Genomic DNA, 23387 nt, shown 5'->3' with positions numbered 1-23387 from the left:
GTTGCTCAATCAAGATGTGTTTCTTTCTACATTTCTCTAGATAAATATGTAGCCTGAGATAAAAAAAAACAACTAATCCTCCAGTAATGTCAAGTTTTACAACTGTCCTATGAGAGAAAAACAACTAACCACATTTCCGTTCTGAGACAACCGTTAATTAGTATGCTTATAAGATCCATTAATTTAACACGTCAATGTCACATTTTTGCCTCTTGATGTCACCAGGGCAAGTTTTTCAAATTGTTTAATCTGGTTCAGAATGATCTGGATTCTGTAATCCTTGCTTTTGCAATGCAAGATCAGATTGATCTAGCTGTTTTTGAGACGGTTTTTCAGCAAATAACCAGATAGGATCATTCTGATTCAGATAACACAATATCAAGATCACACAATCTGGCATTTCAGGCATACACCTTGCCATCTACTGGACAGGCTATGGTACTACTTCAACACTGTCATAATGAAACAGATGTGAGTAAGGGAAGGGAAAGTGGGATAGCTAGTCAGTTGTACAACTGAATGCATTCAACTGAAATGTGTCTTCCGCATTTAACCCAACCTGAGTAAACTATATTAATAAAAGGTACCTAGATTAAAAATGGTCTGCATATCACAAAAGTACATGCATTTATTTGACACTTCTCAATATAACAACTGACCACATTACTTTAAGACAACCAATTTAACATTACCTTTGGTTTTCAGATGCAAAATAGCTTTTTAAACCTTGTCACCTTAGTAATACTGAACAAAAATATAAACACAACAATTTCAAAGATTTTGTTGAGTTACAGTTCATATAAGTAAATCAGTCAATTTAAATAATTTAATTTGGCCCTAATCTATGGATTTCACATGACTGGGCAGGGGCACATCTATGGGTGGGCCTGGGAGGGCATAGGCCCATCATCTTGGGAGCCAGGCCCACCCACTGGGGAGCAAGGCCCAGCCAATCAAACATAAATAGTCCTCAGCACCCCCTTTGATGATTCCGCAGGTGAAGTAGCCAGATGTGGAGGTCCTGGGATGGCATGGTTACAAGTGTTCTGCGGTTGTGAGGCTGGTTGGACATACTGTTAAATTCTCTGAAACAACATTGGTCGAGAAATCAACATTCAATTCTCTGGCAACAGCTCTGGTGGACATTCCTTGCAGTGACCATGCCAATTGCACGCTCCCTCAAAACTTGAGACATCTCCGGCATTGTGTTGTGTGACAAAACTGCACATTTTAGTGGCCTTTCAATGTCCCCAGCACAAGGTGCACTTGTGTAATGGTCATGCTGTTTAATCAGCTTCTTGATATGCCACCCTGTCAGGTAGATGGATTATCTTGACAAAAGATAAAACGCTCACTAACAGGGATGTAAACAAATGTGTACACAAAATTAGAGAGAAATAAGCTTTTTGTGCATATGGAAAACTTCTGAGATATTGTATTTCAGCTCAAGAAACATGGGACCGGCACTTTACATGTTGCATTTATATTTTTGTTCAGTTTACATTAAAATGTCTTGGTTGTAGTGCCATTCACCTTTCTAGAACCACCCTTCCATTGAGATCAAGATAATCCAGAATTTCAGCATCAAAACTATCCAAATCACCTTTGAAAAACGACATTTAATCGTGATGAAAAGGTCAGATTGGATAACCAAATCCGAATCCCTACAAAGAGGACCAGAATCACATTCTAACATTTAATCATATCTGATTGCCGAAATCAGATCAAAAAATAGCACAATCCTCTTTATGCCCTGTAATCACAGGGATTTACATTATTAGTTGTTTACAATGTCGTAAACCATGAACCTCTTCATTATGTACACAAATTCAAACTGTATTTTAAGTAATCCAATCATTGGGAAAATATGTATCATTTCAGTACAGAGATGGGTCAACAAACAGGTATTCTTTTCAATAGGGGATTTTTGTATCTTTAATGCAACTAACTAATATATAATATTTTATACAATTCTTGACAGATCAAGATAAAAAAAAATAAAAAAAAGATACAAAATGCACAAACATACTAAGTACACAAATAAATGATATTACAACTATAATTGAATGGCAAATAAGTTCATAGCCAAGCATAAGGAATCAGTTCAATTGTTTTAAAAGTACATTTTAAATGAAGAGAAAACACCTGGCTGGCTCATTGTTGTTTGGTAATTGGTTTTGGACAAAGTGTGGGAAAAGCATGATCACTTAATTGTCAACAACATAACACGTGAAGTGTTGGGTTTATATACACTTGATATTCCAAAAGCCAAACTTCATGTTCATTGGCTGTCTGATATCAACAAATATCCAGAAACTGTTCAAGGGAAGCTCATCAACGCAGCTGTAAATGTCCATTTCTTTTACAACTGGGTGTTTGTATTTTTGAACAGTCTTAACTTCCACAACTGGTTTGCTGCCCATTTTTACAACATTTTCTATCTCATGAATCCTCCTCAAGCTGCAGTAACTCGTCCTGTAAGGCTTTGGCCCTTCCAAGCTTCTCCTGCTGCTCTTTTGTAGCTTGCTTGATTTCCCCAGAGTCCAGTTTCTGCTGCAGCTCCTCAACCTGCCTCAGCTTCTTTTTTATGTTCTTGATCTTCTTGGCCTTTTCTGCTGTTGCAGATGAAGGGTCATTAGTAGCTCCAGCTGGGTTAGATGCAGGCGTCACACTGTCACCGTCCTCGGCAAACGTCATAGTCTCAACAGCATTTGTTAGCGATTCCACATTGCTATCAGGGCCTTGCTGCTTGCGCTTTTCCTTGCGTTTCATGTTTCGCTTGGCTGTCTTGGAGAGCCCAGCTGTCTCGTTCTCTGCAATGCCGGGGATCCCCTGCTGCTGCCTTGCCTGGGCCGCATTGTCGGGGCTCATACCTGGTGGCAGATCGGGCTTGCCCTTGAAGAACTTAACAAATTTATTCTCGTAGCTGAAAGCAAAGAGGAAATGAGGAAACAACCAATCTACAGCAAAGGCTAATAACAAAATCCATATAAAAGGATGACTTGAGAGAGGTACAGAACCAGTCAAAAGTTTGGACACACCTACTCGTTCAAGGGTTTTTCTTTATTTGTACTATTTTCTACATTGCAGAATAATAGTGAAGACATCAAAGCTATGAAATAACACATATGGAATCATGTAGTAACCAAAGAAGTGTTAAACAAATCATAAATATATTTTACATTTGAGATTCTTCAAAGTAGCCACCCTTTGCCTTGATGACAGCTTTGCACACTCTTGGCATTCTCTCAACCAGCTTCATGAGGTAGTCACCTGGAATGCATTGCAATTAACAGGTGTGCCTTGTTAAAAGTTAATTTGTGGAATTTAAAATACAACAGGTGTAGACTTTACAGTGAAATGCTTACTTCCCTAACCAATTATGCAAAAAAAGGTATTGTGAACAATAGGTAACTAAAGAAATAAAAACAGTAAAAAAGTACAGTACAGGCACTGGTTAGTCCGGCTGATTGAGGTAATATGTACATATGGTTAAAGTGACTATGCATATATGATAAACAGAGTAGCAGCAGTGTAAAAGAGGGGTTGGGGGGGAACACAATGCAAATAGTCCAGGTAGCCATTTGATTACCAGTTCAGGAGTCTTATGGCTTGGGGACAAAAACAATTGAGAAGCTTTTTGTCCTAGACTTGGCACTCTGGTACCGGTTGCCATGCGGTAGTAGAGAGAACAGTCTATGACTGGGGTGGCTGGGGTCTTTGATAATTTTTAGGGCCTTCCTCTGACACCGCCTGGTGTAGAGGTCCTGGATGGCAGGCAGCTTAGCCCCAGTGATGTACTGGGCCATACGCACTACCCTCTGTAGTACCTTGCGGTCAGAGATAAAGCAATTGTCGTGCCAGGCAGTGACGCAACCAGTCAGGATGCTCTCGATGTTGCAGCTGTAGAACCTTTTCAAGGATCTGAGGATCCATGCCAAATCTTTTTAGTTTCCTGAGGGGGAATAGGCTTTGTCGTGCCCTCTTCACGACTGTCTTGGTGTGTTTGGACAATTCTAGTTTGTTGTTTATGTGGACACCAAGGAACTTGAAGCTCTCAACCTGCTCCACTACAGCCCCGTCGATGAGAATGGGGGCGTGCTCGGTCCTCCTTTTCCTGTAGTCCACAATCATCTCCTTAGTCTTGGTTACGTTGAAGGATAGGTTGTTATTTTGGACCACCCAGCCAGGTCTCTGACCTCCTCCCTATAGGCTGTCTCGTCGTTGTCGGTGATCAGGCTATTGTGTCGTCTGCAAACTTAATGATGGTGTTGGAGTCGTGCCTGGCCATGCAGTCGTGGGTGAACAGGGAGTACAGGAGGGGACTGAGCCCGCACCCCTTTGGAGCTCCAGTGTTGAGGATCAGCGTGGCAGATGTGTTGCTACCTACCCTCACCACCTGGGGGCAGCCCGTCAGGAAGTCCAGGATCCAGTTGCAGAGGGAGGTGTTTAGTCCCAGGATCCTTAGCTTAGTGATGAGCTTTGAGGATACTATGGTGTTGAACGCTGAGCTGTAGTCAATAAATAGCATTCTCGCGTAGGTGTTCCTTTTGTCCAGGTGGGAAAGGTCAGTGTGGAGTAAAAGAGATTGTATCATCTGTGGATCTGTTTGGGCGGTATGCAAATTGGAGTGGGTATAGGGTTTCTGGGATAATGGTGTTGATGTGAGCCATTACCAGCCTTTCAAAGCACTTAATGGCTACGGACGTGAGGTCTGTAGTCATTTAGGCAGGTTGCCTTCGTGTTCTTGGGCACAGGGACTATGGTGGTCTGCTTGAAACATGTTGGTATTACAGACTCAATCAGGGACATGTTGAAAATGTCTCTGAAGACCCTGCCAGTTGGTAAGCACATGCCCGGAGCACACGTTCTGGTAATCCGTCTGGCCCTGCAGCCTTGTGAATGTTGAGCTGTTTAAAAGGTCTTACTCACGTCGGCTACAGAGAGCATGATCACACAGTCGTCCGGAAGAGCTGATGCTCTCATGCATGCCTCAGTGTTGCTTGCCTCGAAGCGAGCATAGAAGAGATTTAGCTCGTTTGGTAGGCTCGTGTCACTGGGCAGCTCGCGGCTGTGCTTCCCTTTGCTGCTGCAGAGTATAAATGCATTACAGTTACCAGCCTCAGAAATTGCAGCTCAAGTAAATGCATCACAGAGTTGAAGTAACAGACACCTCCACATAAACTGTTCAGAAGAGACTGTATGAATCAGGCCTTCATGGTTGAATTGCTGCAAAGAAACCACTACTAAAGAACACCAATAATAAGAAGAGACTTGCTTGGGCCAGAAAACACAAACAATGGACATTAGACTGGTGTTAATCTGTCCTTTGGTCTGATGAGACCTAATTTGAGATTTTTGATTCCAACTGCTGTGATTTTGTGAGACGCAGAGCAGGTTAACGGATAATCTCCGCATGTGTGTTTCCTTTTCGTGAAGTGAGGAGGAGGTGTGATGATGCTTTGCTGGTGACACTGTCAGTGATTTATTTAGAATTCAAGGCACACTTAACCAGCATGGCTACCACAGCATTCCCCAGCGATACGCCATCCCATCTGGTTTGCTGCATCAGATGACCTGGCCTCCACAATCACCTGACCTCAACACAATTGAGATGGTTTGGGATGAGTTGGACTGCAGAGTAAAGGAAAAGTAGCCAACAAGTGCTCAGCGTATGTGGGAACTCCTTCAAGACTGTTGGAAATGCATTACATGTGAAGCTGGTTGAGAGAATGCCAAGAGTGTGCAAAGCTGTGTCATGACTCCCCTGGTCGAGGATCAAAGGCCTCAGATCAGCTTGGTAAATAGCTGACAACAACCAGACCCTCTTACCCACAGAAGGGGGGGGGGTTGAAACCTTATCACTCAGTCATAAATTAGGCAGGAGGAGAATCTCTCCCTTTGCTCCTCAGTATTGGGAAAGGAATTCCTTTGTTACAGAGACATTTTGCCGCCCAAAAATATAACACCCAAAGAGTGAACTTTGGAACAAGATTTATAAGATTACATAGTAATGTTAAGAATGGTCCATGGGGATCTAAAGAATAATCCTGTCACATTGTTTATTATTTTGTGATGTTATTAAAAACGGTATGAACCAAATACTATAACTTAGGAAGGACATTCTAGCCATCCAATATGATGATAGAATATGATGAATGACGAAACTGTTCGTTAATATGCTAATGTGATTTTGTTTTTCTAATGAGATAATGTTTTTTCATGTCCGTTGAACATTAACTAAGCCAAGCCCCTAATGAGGTAGAAGAGTGTGTCAGTGTGATGGACGCGCCTTTCTGACCAGAGTGCTTAAAGGGACTCGCTAAGAATTAACATGAGAGCAGCCGACGGACAGCATGAGCTGAAGGATACAAATGGTTTAAACTCTTACTCTCAGCACGAGGTGAGAAGATAACCACACCTATCAGACCAGAAAAGCGTGGAGAGTTGGCCACACATTGAAATGGTTAGAAACTCTGAAACAAGTGAAGATAATGACTAGACCAGAACATTTGACATTCTGACCAGAATATTTAACAGTCTGCAGCTGTGTCAGGATTTGGCCAGGGTTGTTCTGGGTTTTGGTCACTAGATGCCCCCATTGTGCTTTTTGACCTTATGTTTTTTCCCTTGTTCCCCATTATTATTTGCACCTGTACCTCGTTTCTCCTGATTGTATTTAAACCCTTAGTTTCCCTCAGTTCTGTGCTCTGTGTTTGTATGTTAGCACCCAGCCCTAGTGTTCTGTGTTTTCCTGTCGATTCCGGTGGATGCTCTTGTGGAATTCTGTTTTTGTTTTTGAGTGTCTCTTGAGGCTTTTTTGTGCTATTCCTACCACCTTTTGGATTTGCCATTTTTGTATTTAAGGACTTCTCCTTTTTACTTTATTAAATACACCGTCTTAAGTACTGCTGTGTCTGCCTCATCTTCTGGGTTCTGCTGACTATTCGTGGCTCAGTTGGTTAAGTGACTGTTTCTCACTCCGGAGACCCAGGTTCGTAACCGGGTCCTGACAAGCTGTGCATGTAAAGGATCTAGAACTTGACAATTTACCTGAGAAAGGAAAGATTACACCCCATCTCAGACAATCATTGGTGCATCCGAAACAACCACTACAAGCCGGAACTACGAAGCAGATTGTGACCTCTGGTGGACAACCAGAGCGTTACACCCATGCAGCCCCTTCCTCATGGAAGGATTGGTTGGTTCCAACAGAGAGACGACGAACAAAGACACCTAATTACATTGCATTTATTACCCAAATGGGAGGCAGTTCGTGAGCAAAGCATTATCATAACTTCGAGGGTAGTTCCTAAATGTATGATAAGTTTAACTCTCCCGCTCTTCATCTACCCCTCCCTCTCCATATGTGTAGCAGTCATATCTTGTAAGTCTCATGTAAGTCTGTATGTGTATTCAATGTTATTATTTAGTTAGTAAATAAATAAATACATTTGTGTAGAACTAAATAACCAGAAAAGGCTGGGGTTCTTGCGGATTCAAGAGGTCTGCGATGTTCAGAATGAGACTGATATGAGATAATGATTAATAAGTGACTGTTATTGATGTAAGAGTCATCTACAGTTGAAGTCGGAAGTTTACATACACCTTAGCCAAATCTATTTAAACTCAGTTTTCACAATTCCTGACATTTAATCCGAGTACAAATTCCTTGTCTTAGGATCACCACTTTATTTTAAGAATGTGAAAATGTCAGAATAATAGTAGAGAGAATGATTTATTTCAGCTTTTATTTATTTCACCACATTCCCAGTGAGTCAGAAGTTTACATGCACTCAATTGGTATTTTGTAGCATTGCCTTTAAATTGTTTAACTTGGGTCAAGTGTTTTGGGTAGCCTTCTCTAGGAGGAATTTTGGCCATTCCTCCTGACAGAGCTGATGTAACAGAGTCAGGTTTGCAAAGGCTTCCTTGCTCACACACTATTTTTCAGTTCTGCCCACAAATTCTCTATAAGATTGAGGTCTTTGTGATGGTCACTCCAATACCTTGACTTTGTTGTCCTTAAGCCATTTTTCCACAACTTTGGAAGTATGCATGGGGTCATTGTCCATTTGGAAGACCCATTTGCGACCAAGTTTTATCTTCCTGACTGATGTCTTGAGATGTTGCTTCAATATATACACATACTTTTCCTACCCCATGATGCCATCTATTTTGTGAAGTGCACCAGTCCCTCCTGCAGCAAAGCACCCCCACAACATGATGCTGCTTCACGGTTGGGATGGTGTTCTTCGGATTGCAAGCCTCACCCTTGTTCCTCCAAACATAACAATGGTCATTAAGGCCAAACAGTTTTATTTTTGTTTCATCAGACCAGAGGACATTTCTCCAAAAAAGTACGATCTTTGTTCCCATGTGCAGTTGCAAACCGTAGTATGGCTTTTTTAAAACCGCTTCATGCCAATGACTCCTTATATGGCTGTGAATGGGCTACGACTGAGCTTACGCTTTCTACGTATTCCCCAAGGTGTCTACAGCATTGTGACGTCTTTATACGCATTTATGTTGAAGAATATTCGTAAGGGACCACATTGAGCAAGTGGTCACATGATGGCTCCCGCAGAAAATCTTGCGTAAAGTACTGAGGTAGCCATTTTTCCAATCGCTTCTTATGAGAAACCAATTGTCCCGACGGATATATTATCGAATAGATATGTGAAAAACACATTGAGGATTGATTCTAAACAACGTTTGCCATGTTTCTGTCGATATTATGGAGGTAATTTGGAAAAAAGTTTGGCGTTGCAGTGACCCGCATTTTCCAGTCGATTTCACAGCCAAACGTGAAGGACAAACGAGAGCTATTTCGCCTACAAAAATAATCTTTTTGGAAAAAAGGAACATTTGCTATCTAACTGGGAGTCTCCTGAGTGAAAACATCCAAAGTTCTTCAAAGGTAAATTATTTAATTTGATTGCTTTTCTTATTTTTGTGAAAATGTTGACTGCTGCCAGCAGAGCCTAGCATAGCATTATGCCATGATAAACTTACACAAATGCTTGTCTAGTGTTGGCTGTAAAGCATATTTTGAAAATCTGAGATGACAGTGTGATTAACAAAAGGTAATTAGTTTGAGGCGATGATTACGCTCCCGGATCCGGGTTTGAGGTTAAGAGTCTCCTCTGTCCTACACTCGTTACCTGTATAAATGGCACCTGTTTGAACTTGTTATCAGTATAAAAGACCTGTCCACAACCTCAAACAGTCACACTCCAAACTCCACTATGGCCAAGACCAAAGAGCTATCAAAGGACACCAGAAACAGAATTGTAGACCTGAACCAGGCTGGGAAGACCGAATCTGCAATAGGTAAGCAGCTTGGTTTGAAGAAATCAAATGTGGGAGCAATTATTAGGAAATGGAAGACATACAAGACCACTGATAATCTCCCTCGATCTGGGGCTCCACGCAAGATCTCACCCCGTGGGGTCAAAATGATCACAAGAACGGTGAGCAAAAATCCCAGAACCACACAGGGGTCCTAGTGAATGACTTGCAGAGAGCTGGAATCAAAGAAACAAGGCCTACCATCAGTAACACACTATGCTGCCAGGGACTCAAATCCTGCAGTGCCAGACGTGTCCCCCTGCTTAAGCCAGTACATGTCCAGGCCCGTCTGAAGTTTGCTAGAGAGCATTTGGATGATCCAGAAGAAGATTGGGAGAATGTCATATGGTCAGATGAAACCAAAATATAACTTTTTGGTAAAAACTCAACTCGTCGTGTTTGGAGGACAAAGAATGCTGAGTTGCATCCAAAGAACACCACACCTATTGTGAAGCATGGGAGTGGAAACATCATGCTTTGGGGCTGTTTTTCTGCAAAGGGACCAGGACGACTGATCCGTGTAAAAGAAAGAATGAATGGGGCCATGTATCGTGAGATTTTGAGTGAAAACCTCCTTCCATCAGCAAGGGCATTGATGATGAAACATGGCTGGGTCTTTCAGCATGACAATGTCTCTCAAAGCACTTCATGATGACGGAAGTGAGTGCTACGGGGCGGTAGTCGTTTAGCTCAGTTACCTTAGCTTTCTTGGGAACAGGAACAATGGTGGCTCTCTTGAAGCATGTGGGAACAGCAGACTGGTATAGGGATTGATTGAATATGTCCGTAAACACACCAGCCAGCTGGTCTGCGCATGCTCTGAGGGCGCGGCTGGGGATGCCGTCTGGGCCTGCAGCCTTGCGAGGGTTAACACGTTTAAATGTTTTACTCACCTCGGCTGCAGTGAAGGAGAGACCGCATGTTTCCGTTGCAGGCCGTGTCAGTGGCACTGTATTGTCCTCAAAGCGGGAAAAAAGTTATTTAGTCTGCCTGGGAGCAAGACATCCTGGTCCGTGACTGAGCTCGATTTCATCTTGTAGTCCGTGATTGAGTGTAGACCCTGCCACATACCTCTTGTGTCTGAGCCGTTGAATTGAGATTCTACTTTGTCTCTATACTGACGCTTAGCTTGTTTGATAGCCTTATGGAGGGAATAGCTGCACTGTTTGTATTCGGTCATGTTACCAGTCACCTTGCTCTGATTAAAAGCAGTGGTTCGCGCTTTCAGTTTCACGCGAATGCTGCCATCAATCCACGGTTTCTGGTTAGGGAATGTTTTAATCGTTGCTATGGGAACGACATCTTCAACGCACGTTCTAATGAACTCGCACACCGAATCAGCGTATTCGTCAATGTTGTTGCCTGACGCAATACGAAACATGTCCCAGTCCACGTGGTGGAAGCAGTCTTGGAGTGTGGAATCAGCTTGGTCGGACCAGCGTTGGACAGACCTCAGCGTGGGAGCTTCTTGTTTTAGTTTCTGTCTGTAGGCAGGGATCAGCAAAATGGAGTCGTGGTCAGCTTTTCCGAAAGGGGGGCGGGGCAGGGCCTTATATGCATCGCGGAAGTTAGAATAAAAGTGATCCAAGGTTTTGCCAGCCCTGGTGGCGCAATCGATATGCTGATACATTTTAGGGAGTCTTGTTTTCAGATTAGCCTTGTTAAAATCCCCAGCAACAATGAATGCAGCCTCAGGATGTATGGATTCCAGTTTGCAAAGAGTCAAATAAAGTTCGTTCAGAACCATCGATGTGTCTACTTGGGGGGGAATATATACGGCTGTGATTATATTCGAAGAGAATTCTCTTGGTAGATAATGCGGTCTACATTTGATTGTAAAGAATTCTAAATTAGGTGAACAGAATGATTTGAGTTCCTGTATGTTTCTGTGATCACACCACGTCTCGTTAGCCATAAGGCATACACCCCCGCCCCTCTTCTTACCAGAAAGGTGTTTGTTTCTGTCGGAGCGATGTGTGGAGAAACCCGCTGGCTGTACCGCATCCGAGAGCGTCTCTCCAGTGAGCCATGTTTCCGTGAAGCAAAGAACGTTACAGTCTCTGATGTCCCTCTGGAATGCTACCCTTGCTCGGATTTCATCAACCTTGTTGTCAAGAGACTGGACATTGGCGAGAAGAATGCTAGGAAGTGGGGCACGATGTGCCCGTCTCCGTAGTCTGACCAGAAGACCGCCTCGTTTCCCTCTTTTACGAAGTCATTTTTTTGGGTCGCCGGCTGGGATCCATTCCGTTGTCCTGGTTGAAAGGCAGAACACAGGATCTGCTTCGCGAAAGTCATATTCTTGGTCGTACTGATGGTGAGTTGACGCTGATCTTATATTCAGTAGTTCTTCTCGACTGTATGTAATGAAACCTAAGATGACCTGGGGTACTAATGTAAGAAATAACACGTAAAAAAACAAAAAACTGCATAGTTTCCTCGGAACGCGAAGCGAGGCGGCCATCTCTGTCGGCGCTGGAAGTACTTTCAAGGTCCTGGAGTGGCCTAGCCAGTCTCCAGATCTCAACCCCATAGAAAATCTTTGGATGGAGTTGAAAGTCTGTGTTGCCCAGCAACAGCCCCAAAACATCACTGCTCTAGAGGAGATCTGCATGGAGGGATGGGCCAAAATACCAGCAACAGTGTGTGAAAACCTTGTGAAGACTTACAGAAAATGTTTGACCTCTGTCATTGCCAACAAAGGGTATATAACAAAGTATTGAGATAAACTTTTGTTATTGATCAAATACGTATTTTCCATCATAATCTGCAAATAAATTCATTCAAAATCCTACAATGTGATTTTCTGGATTTTTTTTGCTCATTTTGTCTGACATAGTTGAAGTGCACCTATGATGAAAATTACAGGCCTCTCATCTTTTTTAAGTGGGAGAACTTGCACAACTGGTGGCTTACTAAATACTTTATTGCCCCACTGTATCAGAAGCTTCTAAAGCCATGACATCATTTTCTGGAATTTTCCAAGCTGTTTAAAGGCACAGTCCACTTAGTGTATGTAAACTTCTGACCCACTTGAGTTGTGATACAGTGAATTATAAGTTAAATAATCTGTCTGTAAACAATTGCTTGTGTCATGCACAAGTAGGCGCCTTAACCGACTTGCAAAAACTATAGTTTGCTAACAAGAAATGTGTGGAGTGGTTGAAAAACAAGTTTTAATGACTCCAACCTAAGTGTATGTAAACTTCCGACTTCAACTGTATATATCTTTAGAGTTTAATTCGGGAGATGGTAACTCGTTAAACAACTTTTCCTGTGGTGCCCCAAATTCCTAATGAGTTAATTGTTAAATGATTAATTTAAACCGGGTGACAATTAAACGTAGTTCATTTATTCGATAAATAACAGTCATCACATTACTGAAAGTCACTTCACAACAGCTGTCATCAAGGCAAAGGATGGCTACTTTGAAAAATCTAAAATATGTATTTGTTATAACACATTTTTTGTTACTACATGATTCCATGTGTTATTTCATAGTTTTTTCTTCACTATTATTCTACAATGTAGAAAATAGTACAAATAAAGTAGAAACCTTGAATGAGTAGGTGTGTCCAAACTTTTGACTGGTACTGTAACTTTGTTAGGAAGCATTACTTACACAGGGACCTCTTCCTGAGGGGTATAACCATCCTTCACTCTTCGAGGCTTCCTCCAGGTTCCATCAGGTCGCTGTGTAGCAGCAATGTATTTCCCTATAACAGGAGGAGCAAACATGAGCAAATATTATACATTCACTGAAAACAATGCATTTATTTTGAACCAATGTTTTGTTCAGCTGGTAGACTCTTGCTTGCTAAAACATTGCCCTGTGTGTATGTTACAACAATACACTACTGCCTATACTACAGTGCATTTTGAGAGTTAGGAACTATAAGGTTCAATCTGCATTTGTCAAAATTGAGTTAATGACATAGCCCTGTTCTGTTCAATGTTCTCTACCTATATAGTAGTCTAAGTTCACTGATAACTGACACCATCAAATCAATGAGGGTCCAGAACTTTGAAGCCAATTATCAATCATTTATTTGCAGATAGAAACTTATAGTCCAAAACTCTCGATTTGCCACGTTTGCATCAGCAGTAGCATGAACAGTACCGAGAACAATTTAATAGAAATGTATGTTTTATAGTCGTTATTAAATAGGTAACGTTAGCTAGCTAGCCCGTGTACATTTGTCAAGCCATCTAGCTACTGTATGTTAATAGGGGGCAATTCCACAGTAACAGAGTGATGCTGAGACAGATCTCAAGTAGGCTAATGCGATTAGCATGAGGTTGTAAGTAACAAGAACATTTCCCAGGACATAGACATATCTGATATTGGCAGAAAGTTTAAACTCTTGTTAATCTAACTGCACTGTCCAATTTACAGTGAAAGAATAGTATGCCATTGTTTGAGGAGAGTACACCATTTTGAACATTTAAAGCTATTAATAAACAAACTAGGCACATTTGGGCAGTCTTGATACAAAACAGAAATGCAATGGTTCATTGAATCAGTCTGAAACTTTGCACATACACTGCAGCCATCTAGTGGCCAAACTCTAAATTGCACCTGGGCTGGAATAATACATTATTTCCTTTCTCTTGCATTTCAAAGATGGTACAAAAAAAATTACAAAACAACAGTTGTTTTTTTTTTATTGTATTATCTTTTACCAGGTCCAATGTGTTATATTCTCCTACATTCATTTCACATTTCCACAAACGGCAAAGTGTTTCCTTTCAAATGATACCAAGAATATGCATATCCTTTCTTCAGGGCCTGAGCTACAGGCAGTTTGATTTGGGTATATCATTTTAGAAGAAAATTGAAAAAAGGGGGTGATCCTTTAAGAGGATCTATGCACAAGGACTACTTCTATCAAAAACCAAAGTTAAACAAACCATACAACTCTATGAACAAGGATTACTTTTAAACATTTCCACCATACATTTTACCAAAACACATTTACTTTAATAGTGCATATCAAAAGTTTGATAACAGAATAATGGTTTGTACTGTTTGTGCCTTCATACTGTTAACAAATGTAGTATCTGCACGGTTCTTCAAGTAACGTTAAAAGGTTAAAAAGGGGAAATGTTTCAAAGTAGTCCTTGTGCATAGTTGTGTGATTTCATAAACTTAGCAACCATTTGTTTTTGTTTGGCATACATTTTAAAGTAAAAAAACTGAGTTTCGGCATCACTCTGTTACCATGGAATTACCCGTTATTTATAAGCGTAAACTAGCTACCTAGCGTCTTTGCTTAGCTAATGCATTTAAAATTAGCCACTTGCTGCTGCTGGTACTACTAGTTAGTTATCTAACAAACACATTTTGCCCCCATCTTGGCTAGCCAACATAATCAGGTATCATATCGAACTAGTTTGTTAACACAGAGATAGCTACTAACTAGAAATATTAGCTAATACGCTAGCTATCTAGCGCTAGTGTAGTGTGTTGTGTTTCAGCTAGTAACTGGTTAGCCAGCACAGAATACGTCGCGCTGAAACAATTTGTTTACTCCACAAAAATAACATCGTGGGGTTACTTTTCTGGGGTAGCTACGGGTTATTCATGCTAAACTGTGTGTTCATTCTCAAACTTCACCAATATTTAACTGGATGTCTGACTTGAGCCAGCCTTACCAGATTGATCTTCAACATAAGGGGTTGCCATTTTGCACAATTAACTACTTCCGTTGGCAGGAATGACAGGAAGTGGCGTCATCCTTACTGATAGTTCGTTTGTGCGCCAGGAGATTAAGGACCAATGGAATGGTCTAAATACCAGACTCCGCTCAACCGGGGCACCAGGCCATGCAAAATTATCCAACCCACAATTTCCACTGCATTTCGTGCTATACATCAAAGTGGAAGAACTGTCCGATACGCGTACACGTTCATCCGAGAATCACCGTCTGGGACCTCATTCAAACTTCTTCACCGACATGACTATGGTAAGTTTATACTTTACTACATAATTTTGCTCAGTTTGATTAACGATAACTAACTACCAAGTGGCTGAACCATCGGTGTATTCAAGTCTCGCAACGGAACACACGTACTGTTTAAGAACTTAACTGTCGCAAACTGAACAAAACGGGGAGGGACCTACCTGGACTTGTCCAATGGGCTTTTCCTTCTCTTGCGCGGGGTCAAATAGCAGGACCTTCTGAAAATGACTGTTTCCTGTTTTTCGCTTGCTGCAGTAATGTCAGTTGTTGTAGATTATGGGCAAAGATAGAACAATGAGCTTGCTAGAAAAACACTTCGGTTTCATCAAAAGTAATTATCCTGTAAAAAAAAACTTAGCGTGCTGCCATAAAGCTTAATAAGGCTAAGTATACACAATCAAATATCTATTTTTACTTAAACATTACCGTTAAACATGCTTTATATATATATATATAATATAACCACACTGCTAACATTATGCCTATCATTAAATGAAGACCAAAAATAAAATATTGGTTTTCATGAATTTTTACTATCTTGCCAATGTTGATTGTGGGTTGGGAAGGTCTGTGGTAACTAGTGGAAACCCGCGGCCAGCCTCATTAACCATAAGCACTGGTGAAGGCTAGACGGGATCCAGCTTTTGTCAAATTAACGTCAGATTTTACTTTTCGTAACACGTTAGGAGAAATTGACATCGTTAGGATAACTAGGTTATGGTTAGCCAAAACAATGTACTGTTGACGTTAATTTGACATGCTGGATCCCTTCTAGCCATGACCATATGCACAGATAGAACAATGAGCCAGATATCAAATCACATTGTATTTGTCACATGCGCCGAATAGACCTTACCTTGAAATGTTTACTTAATGTTCACTTAACCAACAATGCAGTGACCAGAGAGGTATACTTGCTGGAGCGTGTGCGACAGGTGGGTGATGCTATGGTGACCAGCGAGCTGAGACAAGGGGGGACTTTACCTAGCTGGGTCTTGTAGATGGCATGGAGCCATTGGGTTTGGCGACGAGAATGAAGCGAGGGCCAGCCAACGAGAGTGTACAGGTTGCAATGGTGGGTGGTATATGGGGCTTTGGTGACAAAATGGATGGCACTGTGATTGACTGCATCCAATTTGTTGAGTAGGGTATTGGAGGCTATTTTGTAAATGACATCGCCGAAGTCGAGGATCGGTAGGATGGTCAGTTTTACAAGGGTATGTTTGGCAGCATGAGTGAAGGATGCTTTGTTGCGAACTAGGAAGCCAATTCTAGATATAACTTTGGATTGAAGATGTTTGATGTGGGTCTGGAAGGAGAGTTTACAGTCTAACCAGATGTAACGGATTTGAAACGGCTAGCTTAGTTAGCGGTGTGCGCTAAATAGCGTTTCAATCGGTGACGTCACTTGCTCTGAGACCTTGAAGTAGTGGTTCCCCTTGCTCTGCAAGGGCCACAGCTTTTGTGGAGCGATGGGTAACGACGCTTCGAGGGTTCACTGTTGTTGATGTGTGCAGAAGGTCCCTGGTTCGCGCCCGGGTATGGGTGAGGGGACGGTCTAAAATTATACTGTTACACAGACACCTAGGTATTTGTAGTTGTCCATTCTAAGTCCGAGCCGTCCAGAGTAGTGATGTTGGGCAGGTGCAGGCAGCGATTGGTTGAAGAGCATGCATTTAGTTTTACTTGTATTTAAGAGCAATTGGAGGCCACGGAAGGAGAGTTGTATGGCATTGAAGCTTGCCTGGAGGGTTGTTAACAGTGTCCAAAGAAGGGCCAGAAGTATACAGAATGGTGTCGTCTGCGTAGAGGTGGATCAGAGACTCACCAGCAGCAAGAGCGACATCATTGATGTATACAGAGAAGAGAGTCGGTCCAAGAATTGAACCCTGTGACACCCCCATAGACTGCCAGAGGTCCGGACAACAGACCCTCCGATTTGACACACTGACACTATCAGAGAAGTAGTTGGTGGCCCAGGCGAGGCAATCATTTGAGAAACCAAGGCTGTCGAGTCTGCCGATGTCAATCACCACATCTTCAGAGTCGAAAGCCTTGGCCAGATCAATGAATATGGCTGCACAGTAATGTTTCTTATCGATGGCGGTTAAGATATTGTTTAGGACCTTGAGCGTGGCTGAGGTGCACCCATGACCAGTTCTGAAACCAGATTGTATAGCAGAGAGGGTATGGTGAGATTCGAAATGGTCGGTAATCTGTTTGTTGACTTGGCTTTCGAAGACCTTAGAAAAGCAGGGTAGGATAGATATAGGTCTGTAGTAGTTTGGGTCAAGGTCTGTAGTAGTTTGGGATGACCGCACCTGCTTTCCAATCTTTGGGAATCTCAGACGACACAAAAGAGGTTGAACAGGCTATAATTTTAGAAAGAAAGGGTCCAGATTGTCTAGCCCGGCTGATTTGTAGGAGTCCAGATTTTGCAGCTCTTTCAGAACATCAGCTGACTGGATTTTGGAGAATGAGAAATGGGAAGGCTTGAGTGAGTTGCTGTGGGGGGTGCAGTGCTGTTGACCGGGGTAGGGGTAGCCAGGTGGAAAGCATGTCCAGCCGTAGAAAAATGCTTCTTGAAATTCTCAATTATAGTGGATTTATCAGTGGTGACAGTGTTTCCTATCTTCAGGGCAGTGGGCAGCTGGGAGGAGGTGTTCTTATTCTCCATGGACTTTACAGTGTCCCAGAACCTTTGAGTTAGTGTTGCAGGAAGCAAATTTCTGTATGAAAAAGCTAGCCTTGGCTTTTCTAACTGCCTGTGTATATTGGTTTCTAGCTTCCCTGAAAAGCTGCATATCACGGGGGCTGTTCAATGCTAATGCAGAACGCCATAGGATGTTTTTGTGTTGGTTAAGGGCAGTCAGGTCTGGGGAGAACCAAGGGCTATATCTGTTCCTGGCTCTAAATTTCTTGAAACGGGCATGCTTATTTAAGATGGTTAGGAAGGCATAAAAAAACAGGCATCCGCTACTGACGGGGTGAGATCAATATCCTTCCAGGATTCCATGGCCAGGTCGATTAGAAAGGCCTGCTTGCTGAAGTGTTTCAGGGAGCATTTGACAGTGATGGGTGGAGGTCGTTTGACCGCTGACCCATTACGGATGCAGGCAGTGATCGCTGAGATCTTGTGTGGGAATCTGACAGTCTGTCTTTGGTGGCTGACCTTCAGTGAGTAGTTCAAACAAAGGACATGTTAGACATTTCTTTACTTCTACCACGCAATACAATAAAACACGTGTATAACCGTCACCAGTCTTGCATTGAATTACAGGTAACTCTTTATGTTAGCTAGCGATTAGCTGACTTTTGCTAGTTACAGTGCATTGCGAAAGTATTCGGCCCCCTTGAACTTTGCGACCTTTTGCCACATTTCAGGCTTCAAACATAAAGACTGTATTATTTTTGTGAAGAATCAACAACAAGTGGGACACAATCATGAAGTGGAACGACATTTATTGGATATTTCAAACTTTTTTAACAAATCAAAAACTGAAAAGTTGGGCGTGCAAAATTATTCAGCCCCCTTAAGTTAATACTTTGTAGCGCCACCTTTTGCTGCGGTTACAGCTGTAAGTCGCTTGGGGTATGTCTCTATCAGTTTTGCACATCGAGAGACTGAATTTTTTTCCCATTCCTCCTTGCAAAACAGCTCGAGCTCAGTGAGGTTGGATGGAGAGCATTTGTGAACAGCAGTTTTCAGTTCTTTCCACAGATTCTCGATTGGATTCAGGTCTGGACTTTGACTTGGCCATTCTAACACCTGGATATGTTTATTTGTGAACCATTCCATTGTAGATTTTGCTTTATGTTTTGGATCATTGTCTTGTTAGAAGACAAATCTCCGTCCCAATCTCAGGTCTTTTGCAGACTCCATCAGGTTTTCTTCCAGAATGGTCCTGTATTTGGCTCCATCCATCTTCCCATCAATTTTAACCATCTTCCCTGTCCCTGCTGAAGAAAAGCAGGCCCAAAACATGATGCTGCCACCACCATGTTTGACAGTGGTGATGGTGTGTTCAGGGTGATGAGCTGTGTTGCTTTTACGCCAAACATAACGTTTTGCATTGTTGCCAAAAAGTTCAATTTTGGTTTCATCTGACCAGAGCACCTTCTTCCACATGTTTGGTGTGTCTCCCAGGTGGCTTGTGGCAAACTTTAAACAACACTTTTTATGGATATCTTTAAGAAATGGCTTTCTTCTTGCCACTCTTCCATAAAGGCCAGATTTGTGCAATATACGACTGATTGTTGTCCTATGGACAGAGTCTCCCACCTCAGCTGTAGATCTCTGCAGTTCATCCAGAGTGATCATGGGCCTCTTGGCTGCATCTCTGATCAGTCTTCTCCTTGTATGAGCTGAAAGTTTAGAGGGACGGCCAGGTCTTGGTAGATTTGCAGTGGTCTGATACTCCTTCCATTTCAATATTATCGCTTGCACAGTGCTCCTTGGGATGTTTAAAGCTTGGGAAATCTTTTTGTATCCAAATCCGGCTTTAAACTTCTTCACAACAGTATCTCGGATCTGCCTGGTGTGTTCCTTGTTCTTCATGATGCTCTCTGCGCTTTTAACAGACCTCTGAGACTATCACAGTGCAGGTGCATTTATACGGAGACTTGATTACACACAGGTGGATTGTATTTATCATCATTTAGGTCAACATTGGATCATTCAGAGATCCTCACTGAACTTCTGGAGAGAGTTTGCTGCACTGAAAGTAAAGGGGCTGAATAATTTTGCACGCCCAATTTTTCAGTTTTTGGTTTGTTAAAAAGGTTTGAAATATCCAATAAATGTCATTCCACTTCATGATTGTGTCCCACTTGTTGTTGATTCTTCACAAAAAAATACAGTTTTATATCTTTATGTTTGAAGCCTGAAATGTGGCAAAAGGTCACAAAGTTCAAGGGGGCCGAATACTTTCGCAAGGCACTGTAGCTACAGTAACATCAACCAGTGTTTGCAGCTGTTTGAATTCGAGTCAGAGAGAAGCTAGCAATGCAATGTCGTGTTCCTTAGCTGGCAAGGTGATAAGAGTTTTCGTGTCTACCGTCTGAAAGGCACTTAATGCACGTAGTTAATGCATGTGAGGTTAATCCAGTCAATCGCACCAAAGCGATTTTGTTTTTTGTTGGCAGGGTTTATACTCACAATAGCTGGATTTGCGGAGCTAACGAGCAAACCAATACAGCAAACTAAAGCAAACATTAGCTAGTAAGCTAGCTAGCACCTATTCCATTTATGTGGTGTCGTCAAAGATGGAATCTTTGCTATCGTCAGCTTATTCCAAGATCAGCATGCAGCTGTAGTGCTTCTGAGTCCCTGTGATAAGGTTAGCGATAAACTGAACTCCAAACTGAACAGAACTAACGTTACACTCTCTTCTACCATTGTCTTAAATATATTTAATGGTCTCGTTGCAAAAGCTAAATTGTCGCTAGGTGACTTTGAAGCACCTGTGTGGCGATCTTGGAGTAATCTGACGATAGTAAAGATTATAGCAAACACCACAGAAACGGATTGGTGCTCACTTGCTCTGCAAATTCAGATATTGTAGGAAGCCATCCAATGTAAAAGAAACTATATACAATTCCAAAAAGTTGCAGCTTACATTGTGTAAGTGGTGAGCTCATACATCTGCCAACCCTTGTCACTGCGATTAGTTTCACATTTGCTAGCTTGCTACTAGATCAAAGCCCATTATAGAAGATAATAGATGATAGAAGCCCATCTCCTACTGTAAATAACCTGCACACTGTGTGCATGTGGCCAGCCAGGTAGAAAAATATGGATCTCAGAGCATTTTTCAGTACACCAAAACGCAAAGTAAGAACCCTAGTAGCCTAATATCTCAGACTAGTTGATAAAATGTTCATAAGAAAAAAGTGAAATCCTAATGGTAATGTTTCATAATGATGTCATTAGGCAGAGCAGGCAACGGATGGCATACAGACAGCAGAGCTGGGAACAGAGAGTGGGGGACAGACTGGCTGAGACAGCGAGTCTCAGGTAAATTTGTTGAGTCTTTGTTTGGCAACATTATGAAAGGTTCTCTCTTGTAAAACTTGTAAAATAGGGACATAATTGGACAATGCCATGGATACCCCCACTCAACTTAAACTGGTGACTGAACCAAGATTTGTTTAAGGTAATGGTATTAATGTTGTGATTAATTGTGTAGTTTTGGGTACCGGTAGTTAGGAGTATGGCAAAGACCTTATTTATTTTCCAGGAGACAGACTGTAAGTGAGGGTGGTGAAAGGGAAAGAGCCAGGGAGAGAGACTTCAGATGACCGTGTCACAGCCACGTCAGGACCAGGTATCAACCTTGTTGCCAGCAGCACCACTATATTGGACAGTGGCACAGCATTGTCCAGTTACCTCAGTGATGGCACAAAACCATATCAGCCACACTCACAATTTATAGTACTGCAAACTCTTGCCAACAGTGTGTCAATGTTTCAAGAGAACTGGTTTTGCGATTTCCCCTGGCTACATGGCTCACTGTAGCCAAGGGTTTTCAAGCCAGCCATCTTTTGGCCAAAGAGCGGATGCTGCCTTCATTAGTGCAGGATTTTGGAACTGGAGAAAAGCCATTGTAAAATTTGCAGCACATCAAAACGGACAAACCCACCGCCACTTTGTAACTGTAACAGCACACCAGCTATATCCAATCAGTGCCCAGTTATCCAGTGCGTGGGGTAAACAGCAGGAGGACGCAAGGCATTGCTTGATGAAAATTGTTAGTTTGGTGCGGCATGTAGCAAGACCAGGACATGCCTTTAGAGGCCACATGGATGACAGTTGGAATTTATACCAGCTTTTGAAACTTAGGGCAGAAGAGGATGATCCCATTTTACAGAAGTAGTTACCAGAGCGTACCACAATGTACACAGGCATTACAGCTGAGATTAGGTCTCTGCCGATTTGTACAATTTTCAGTAATTGTTGATGGTACAAAAGATGTCTCTGGTGCTGAGCAGGAAAGTGTCTGCCTGCGTTATGTGTACCATGATCCTGTCCCTCACCATGAGTTTATTGGGCTGTTGGAGACCACAGGCGAGGGATTTGCGAAAGTGGCAACTGATGTGGTGTTGAGGCCCAATTTTCCCATGTCTAGCTTATGTGGGCAGAGTTATGATGGTGCCTCAAACATGGCAGGAAAATACACTGATGCACAGGCAATTGTGAGGAGGCAGCAGCCATTAGCCCTCTATGTGCATTGTGGAGCACACTGTGTGAATCTGATTACACAGGCTGGCTGCTCAGCCTCCCCACTGATCTGGGATTCCCTTTCTTGGGTCCATCAGTTAGGTGTCCTCTATCAATCAAATAAATGTATTTATAAAGCCCTTTTTACATCAGTTGATGTCACAGTCAGGAAAGTTTAAGAGCATGTTTGAATCAATTGCCCCGTCCTAAGATGCACATCTGACCACCCTGAAACCCCTATGTCCAACAAGGTGGACTGTGCCGAATACTGCTATTAGAGCTGTGCTAGGGCAGTATGAGCGGGTACAAAGCAGCCTAGAGGAGATGGCAAAAACTGCATCCAAGACAGCTTCAACTGCCAGTGGCTTATTTGAGCACTTCAGCAAAGGCAAGACCGTGCTGGGCCTCACACTTGCCTCTGCGGTTCTTGGAGAGCTTGAATGCATAAACATTTCACTGCAGAAAGAAACTCAGACTGTCTCTGGTATGCAGGCTCAGGTCGACTGTGTGCAGTCTTCTCTTAGGGGCAAGAGAAATGATGAAAGCCACCTTGCACTGTATGAGAAAGCAACAACATTGATTGACTCCATTGAGACATACGATTTGCTGGCAAAGCAGTGGATCACTATAGTGCAGAATTGTTTTTAAGTGTTGGATCGTGTGAAGGTTCAGTTTGGTGACCGTTTTGACCAGGACAGTCTAAACACCCTGCAAAATTTGGAAAGAGCGCTTCTCACAGGGGAGTTGGACGAGTCTCTAGATCAGTATCCTGAGCTGAACATAGATCCTCTTTCAGTGCAGTTGCATCTCTTTCGCAACAAATACCCCTGTAGCAGCAGTGGGGAGGCAGCAGA

General features: G+C 42.4%; 2 protein-coding genes across 2 annotated transcripts in view; one reads left to right on the top strand and one right to left on the bottom strand.

The window, feature by feature from the left end:
• Positions 1-1907: 1907 nt before the first annotated feature.
• Positions 1908-15114, bottom strand: LOC135504176 (partner of Y14 and mago A). The gene is made up of 3 exons (XM_064922520.1): positions 15007-15114; positions 12974-13067; positions 1908-2926 (listed from the first exon to the last, which is right to left on the bottom strand). The coding sequence occupies exons 1-3, from the start codon at positions 15035-15037 to the stop codon at positions 2443-2445; spliced, it is 609 nt and encodes a 202-aa protein (XP_064778592.1). The 5' UTR covers positions 15038-15114; the 3' UTR covers positions 1908-2442.
• Positions 15115-15231: 117 nt separating this feature from the next.
• Positions 15232-23387, top strand: part of LOC135504174 (spermatogenesis-associated serine-rich protein 2-like) — a 52522-nt gene continuing 44366 nt past the window's right edge. Inside the window, exon 1 of the mRNA XM_064922516.1 lies at positions 15232-15317. The gene's annotated coding sequence lies outside the window, so the exon portion shown is untranslated. The remainder of the gene's footprint in view (positions 15318-23387) is intronic.

The sequence above is a fragment of the Oncorhynchus masou genome, chromosome 18 (assembly GCF_036934945.1).
Source record: "Oncorhynchus masou masou isolate Uvic2021 chromosome 18, UVic_Omas_1.1, whole genome shotgun sequence".
Classification (NCBI taxonomy): Eukaryota; Metazoa; Chordata; class Actinopteri; order Salmoniformes; family Salmonidae; genus Oncorhynchus; species Oncorhynchus masou.
The sequence above is the reverse complement of the archived record's forward strand: the minus strand, read 5'-3'. Positions and strand labels throughout refer to the sequence as shown.

Bases quoted from the DNA above. Each gene is read 5' to 3' on its own strand.
- LOC135504176 (XM_064922520.1), bottom strand. From the start codon at position 15,037: ATGGCAACCCCTTATGTTGAAGATCAATCTG. The intron at 13,068-15,006 runs GTAAGGCTGGCT...CTCCTGTTATAG, and splicing joins TTATGTTGAAGATCAATCTG to GGAAATACATTGCTGCTACA. The intron at 2,927-12,973 runs GTAAGTAATGCT...CTTTGCTTTCAG, and splicing joins CCTCAGGAAGAGGTCCCTGT to CTACGAGAATAAATTTGTTA.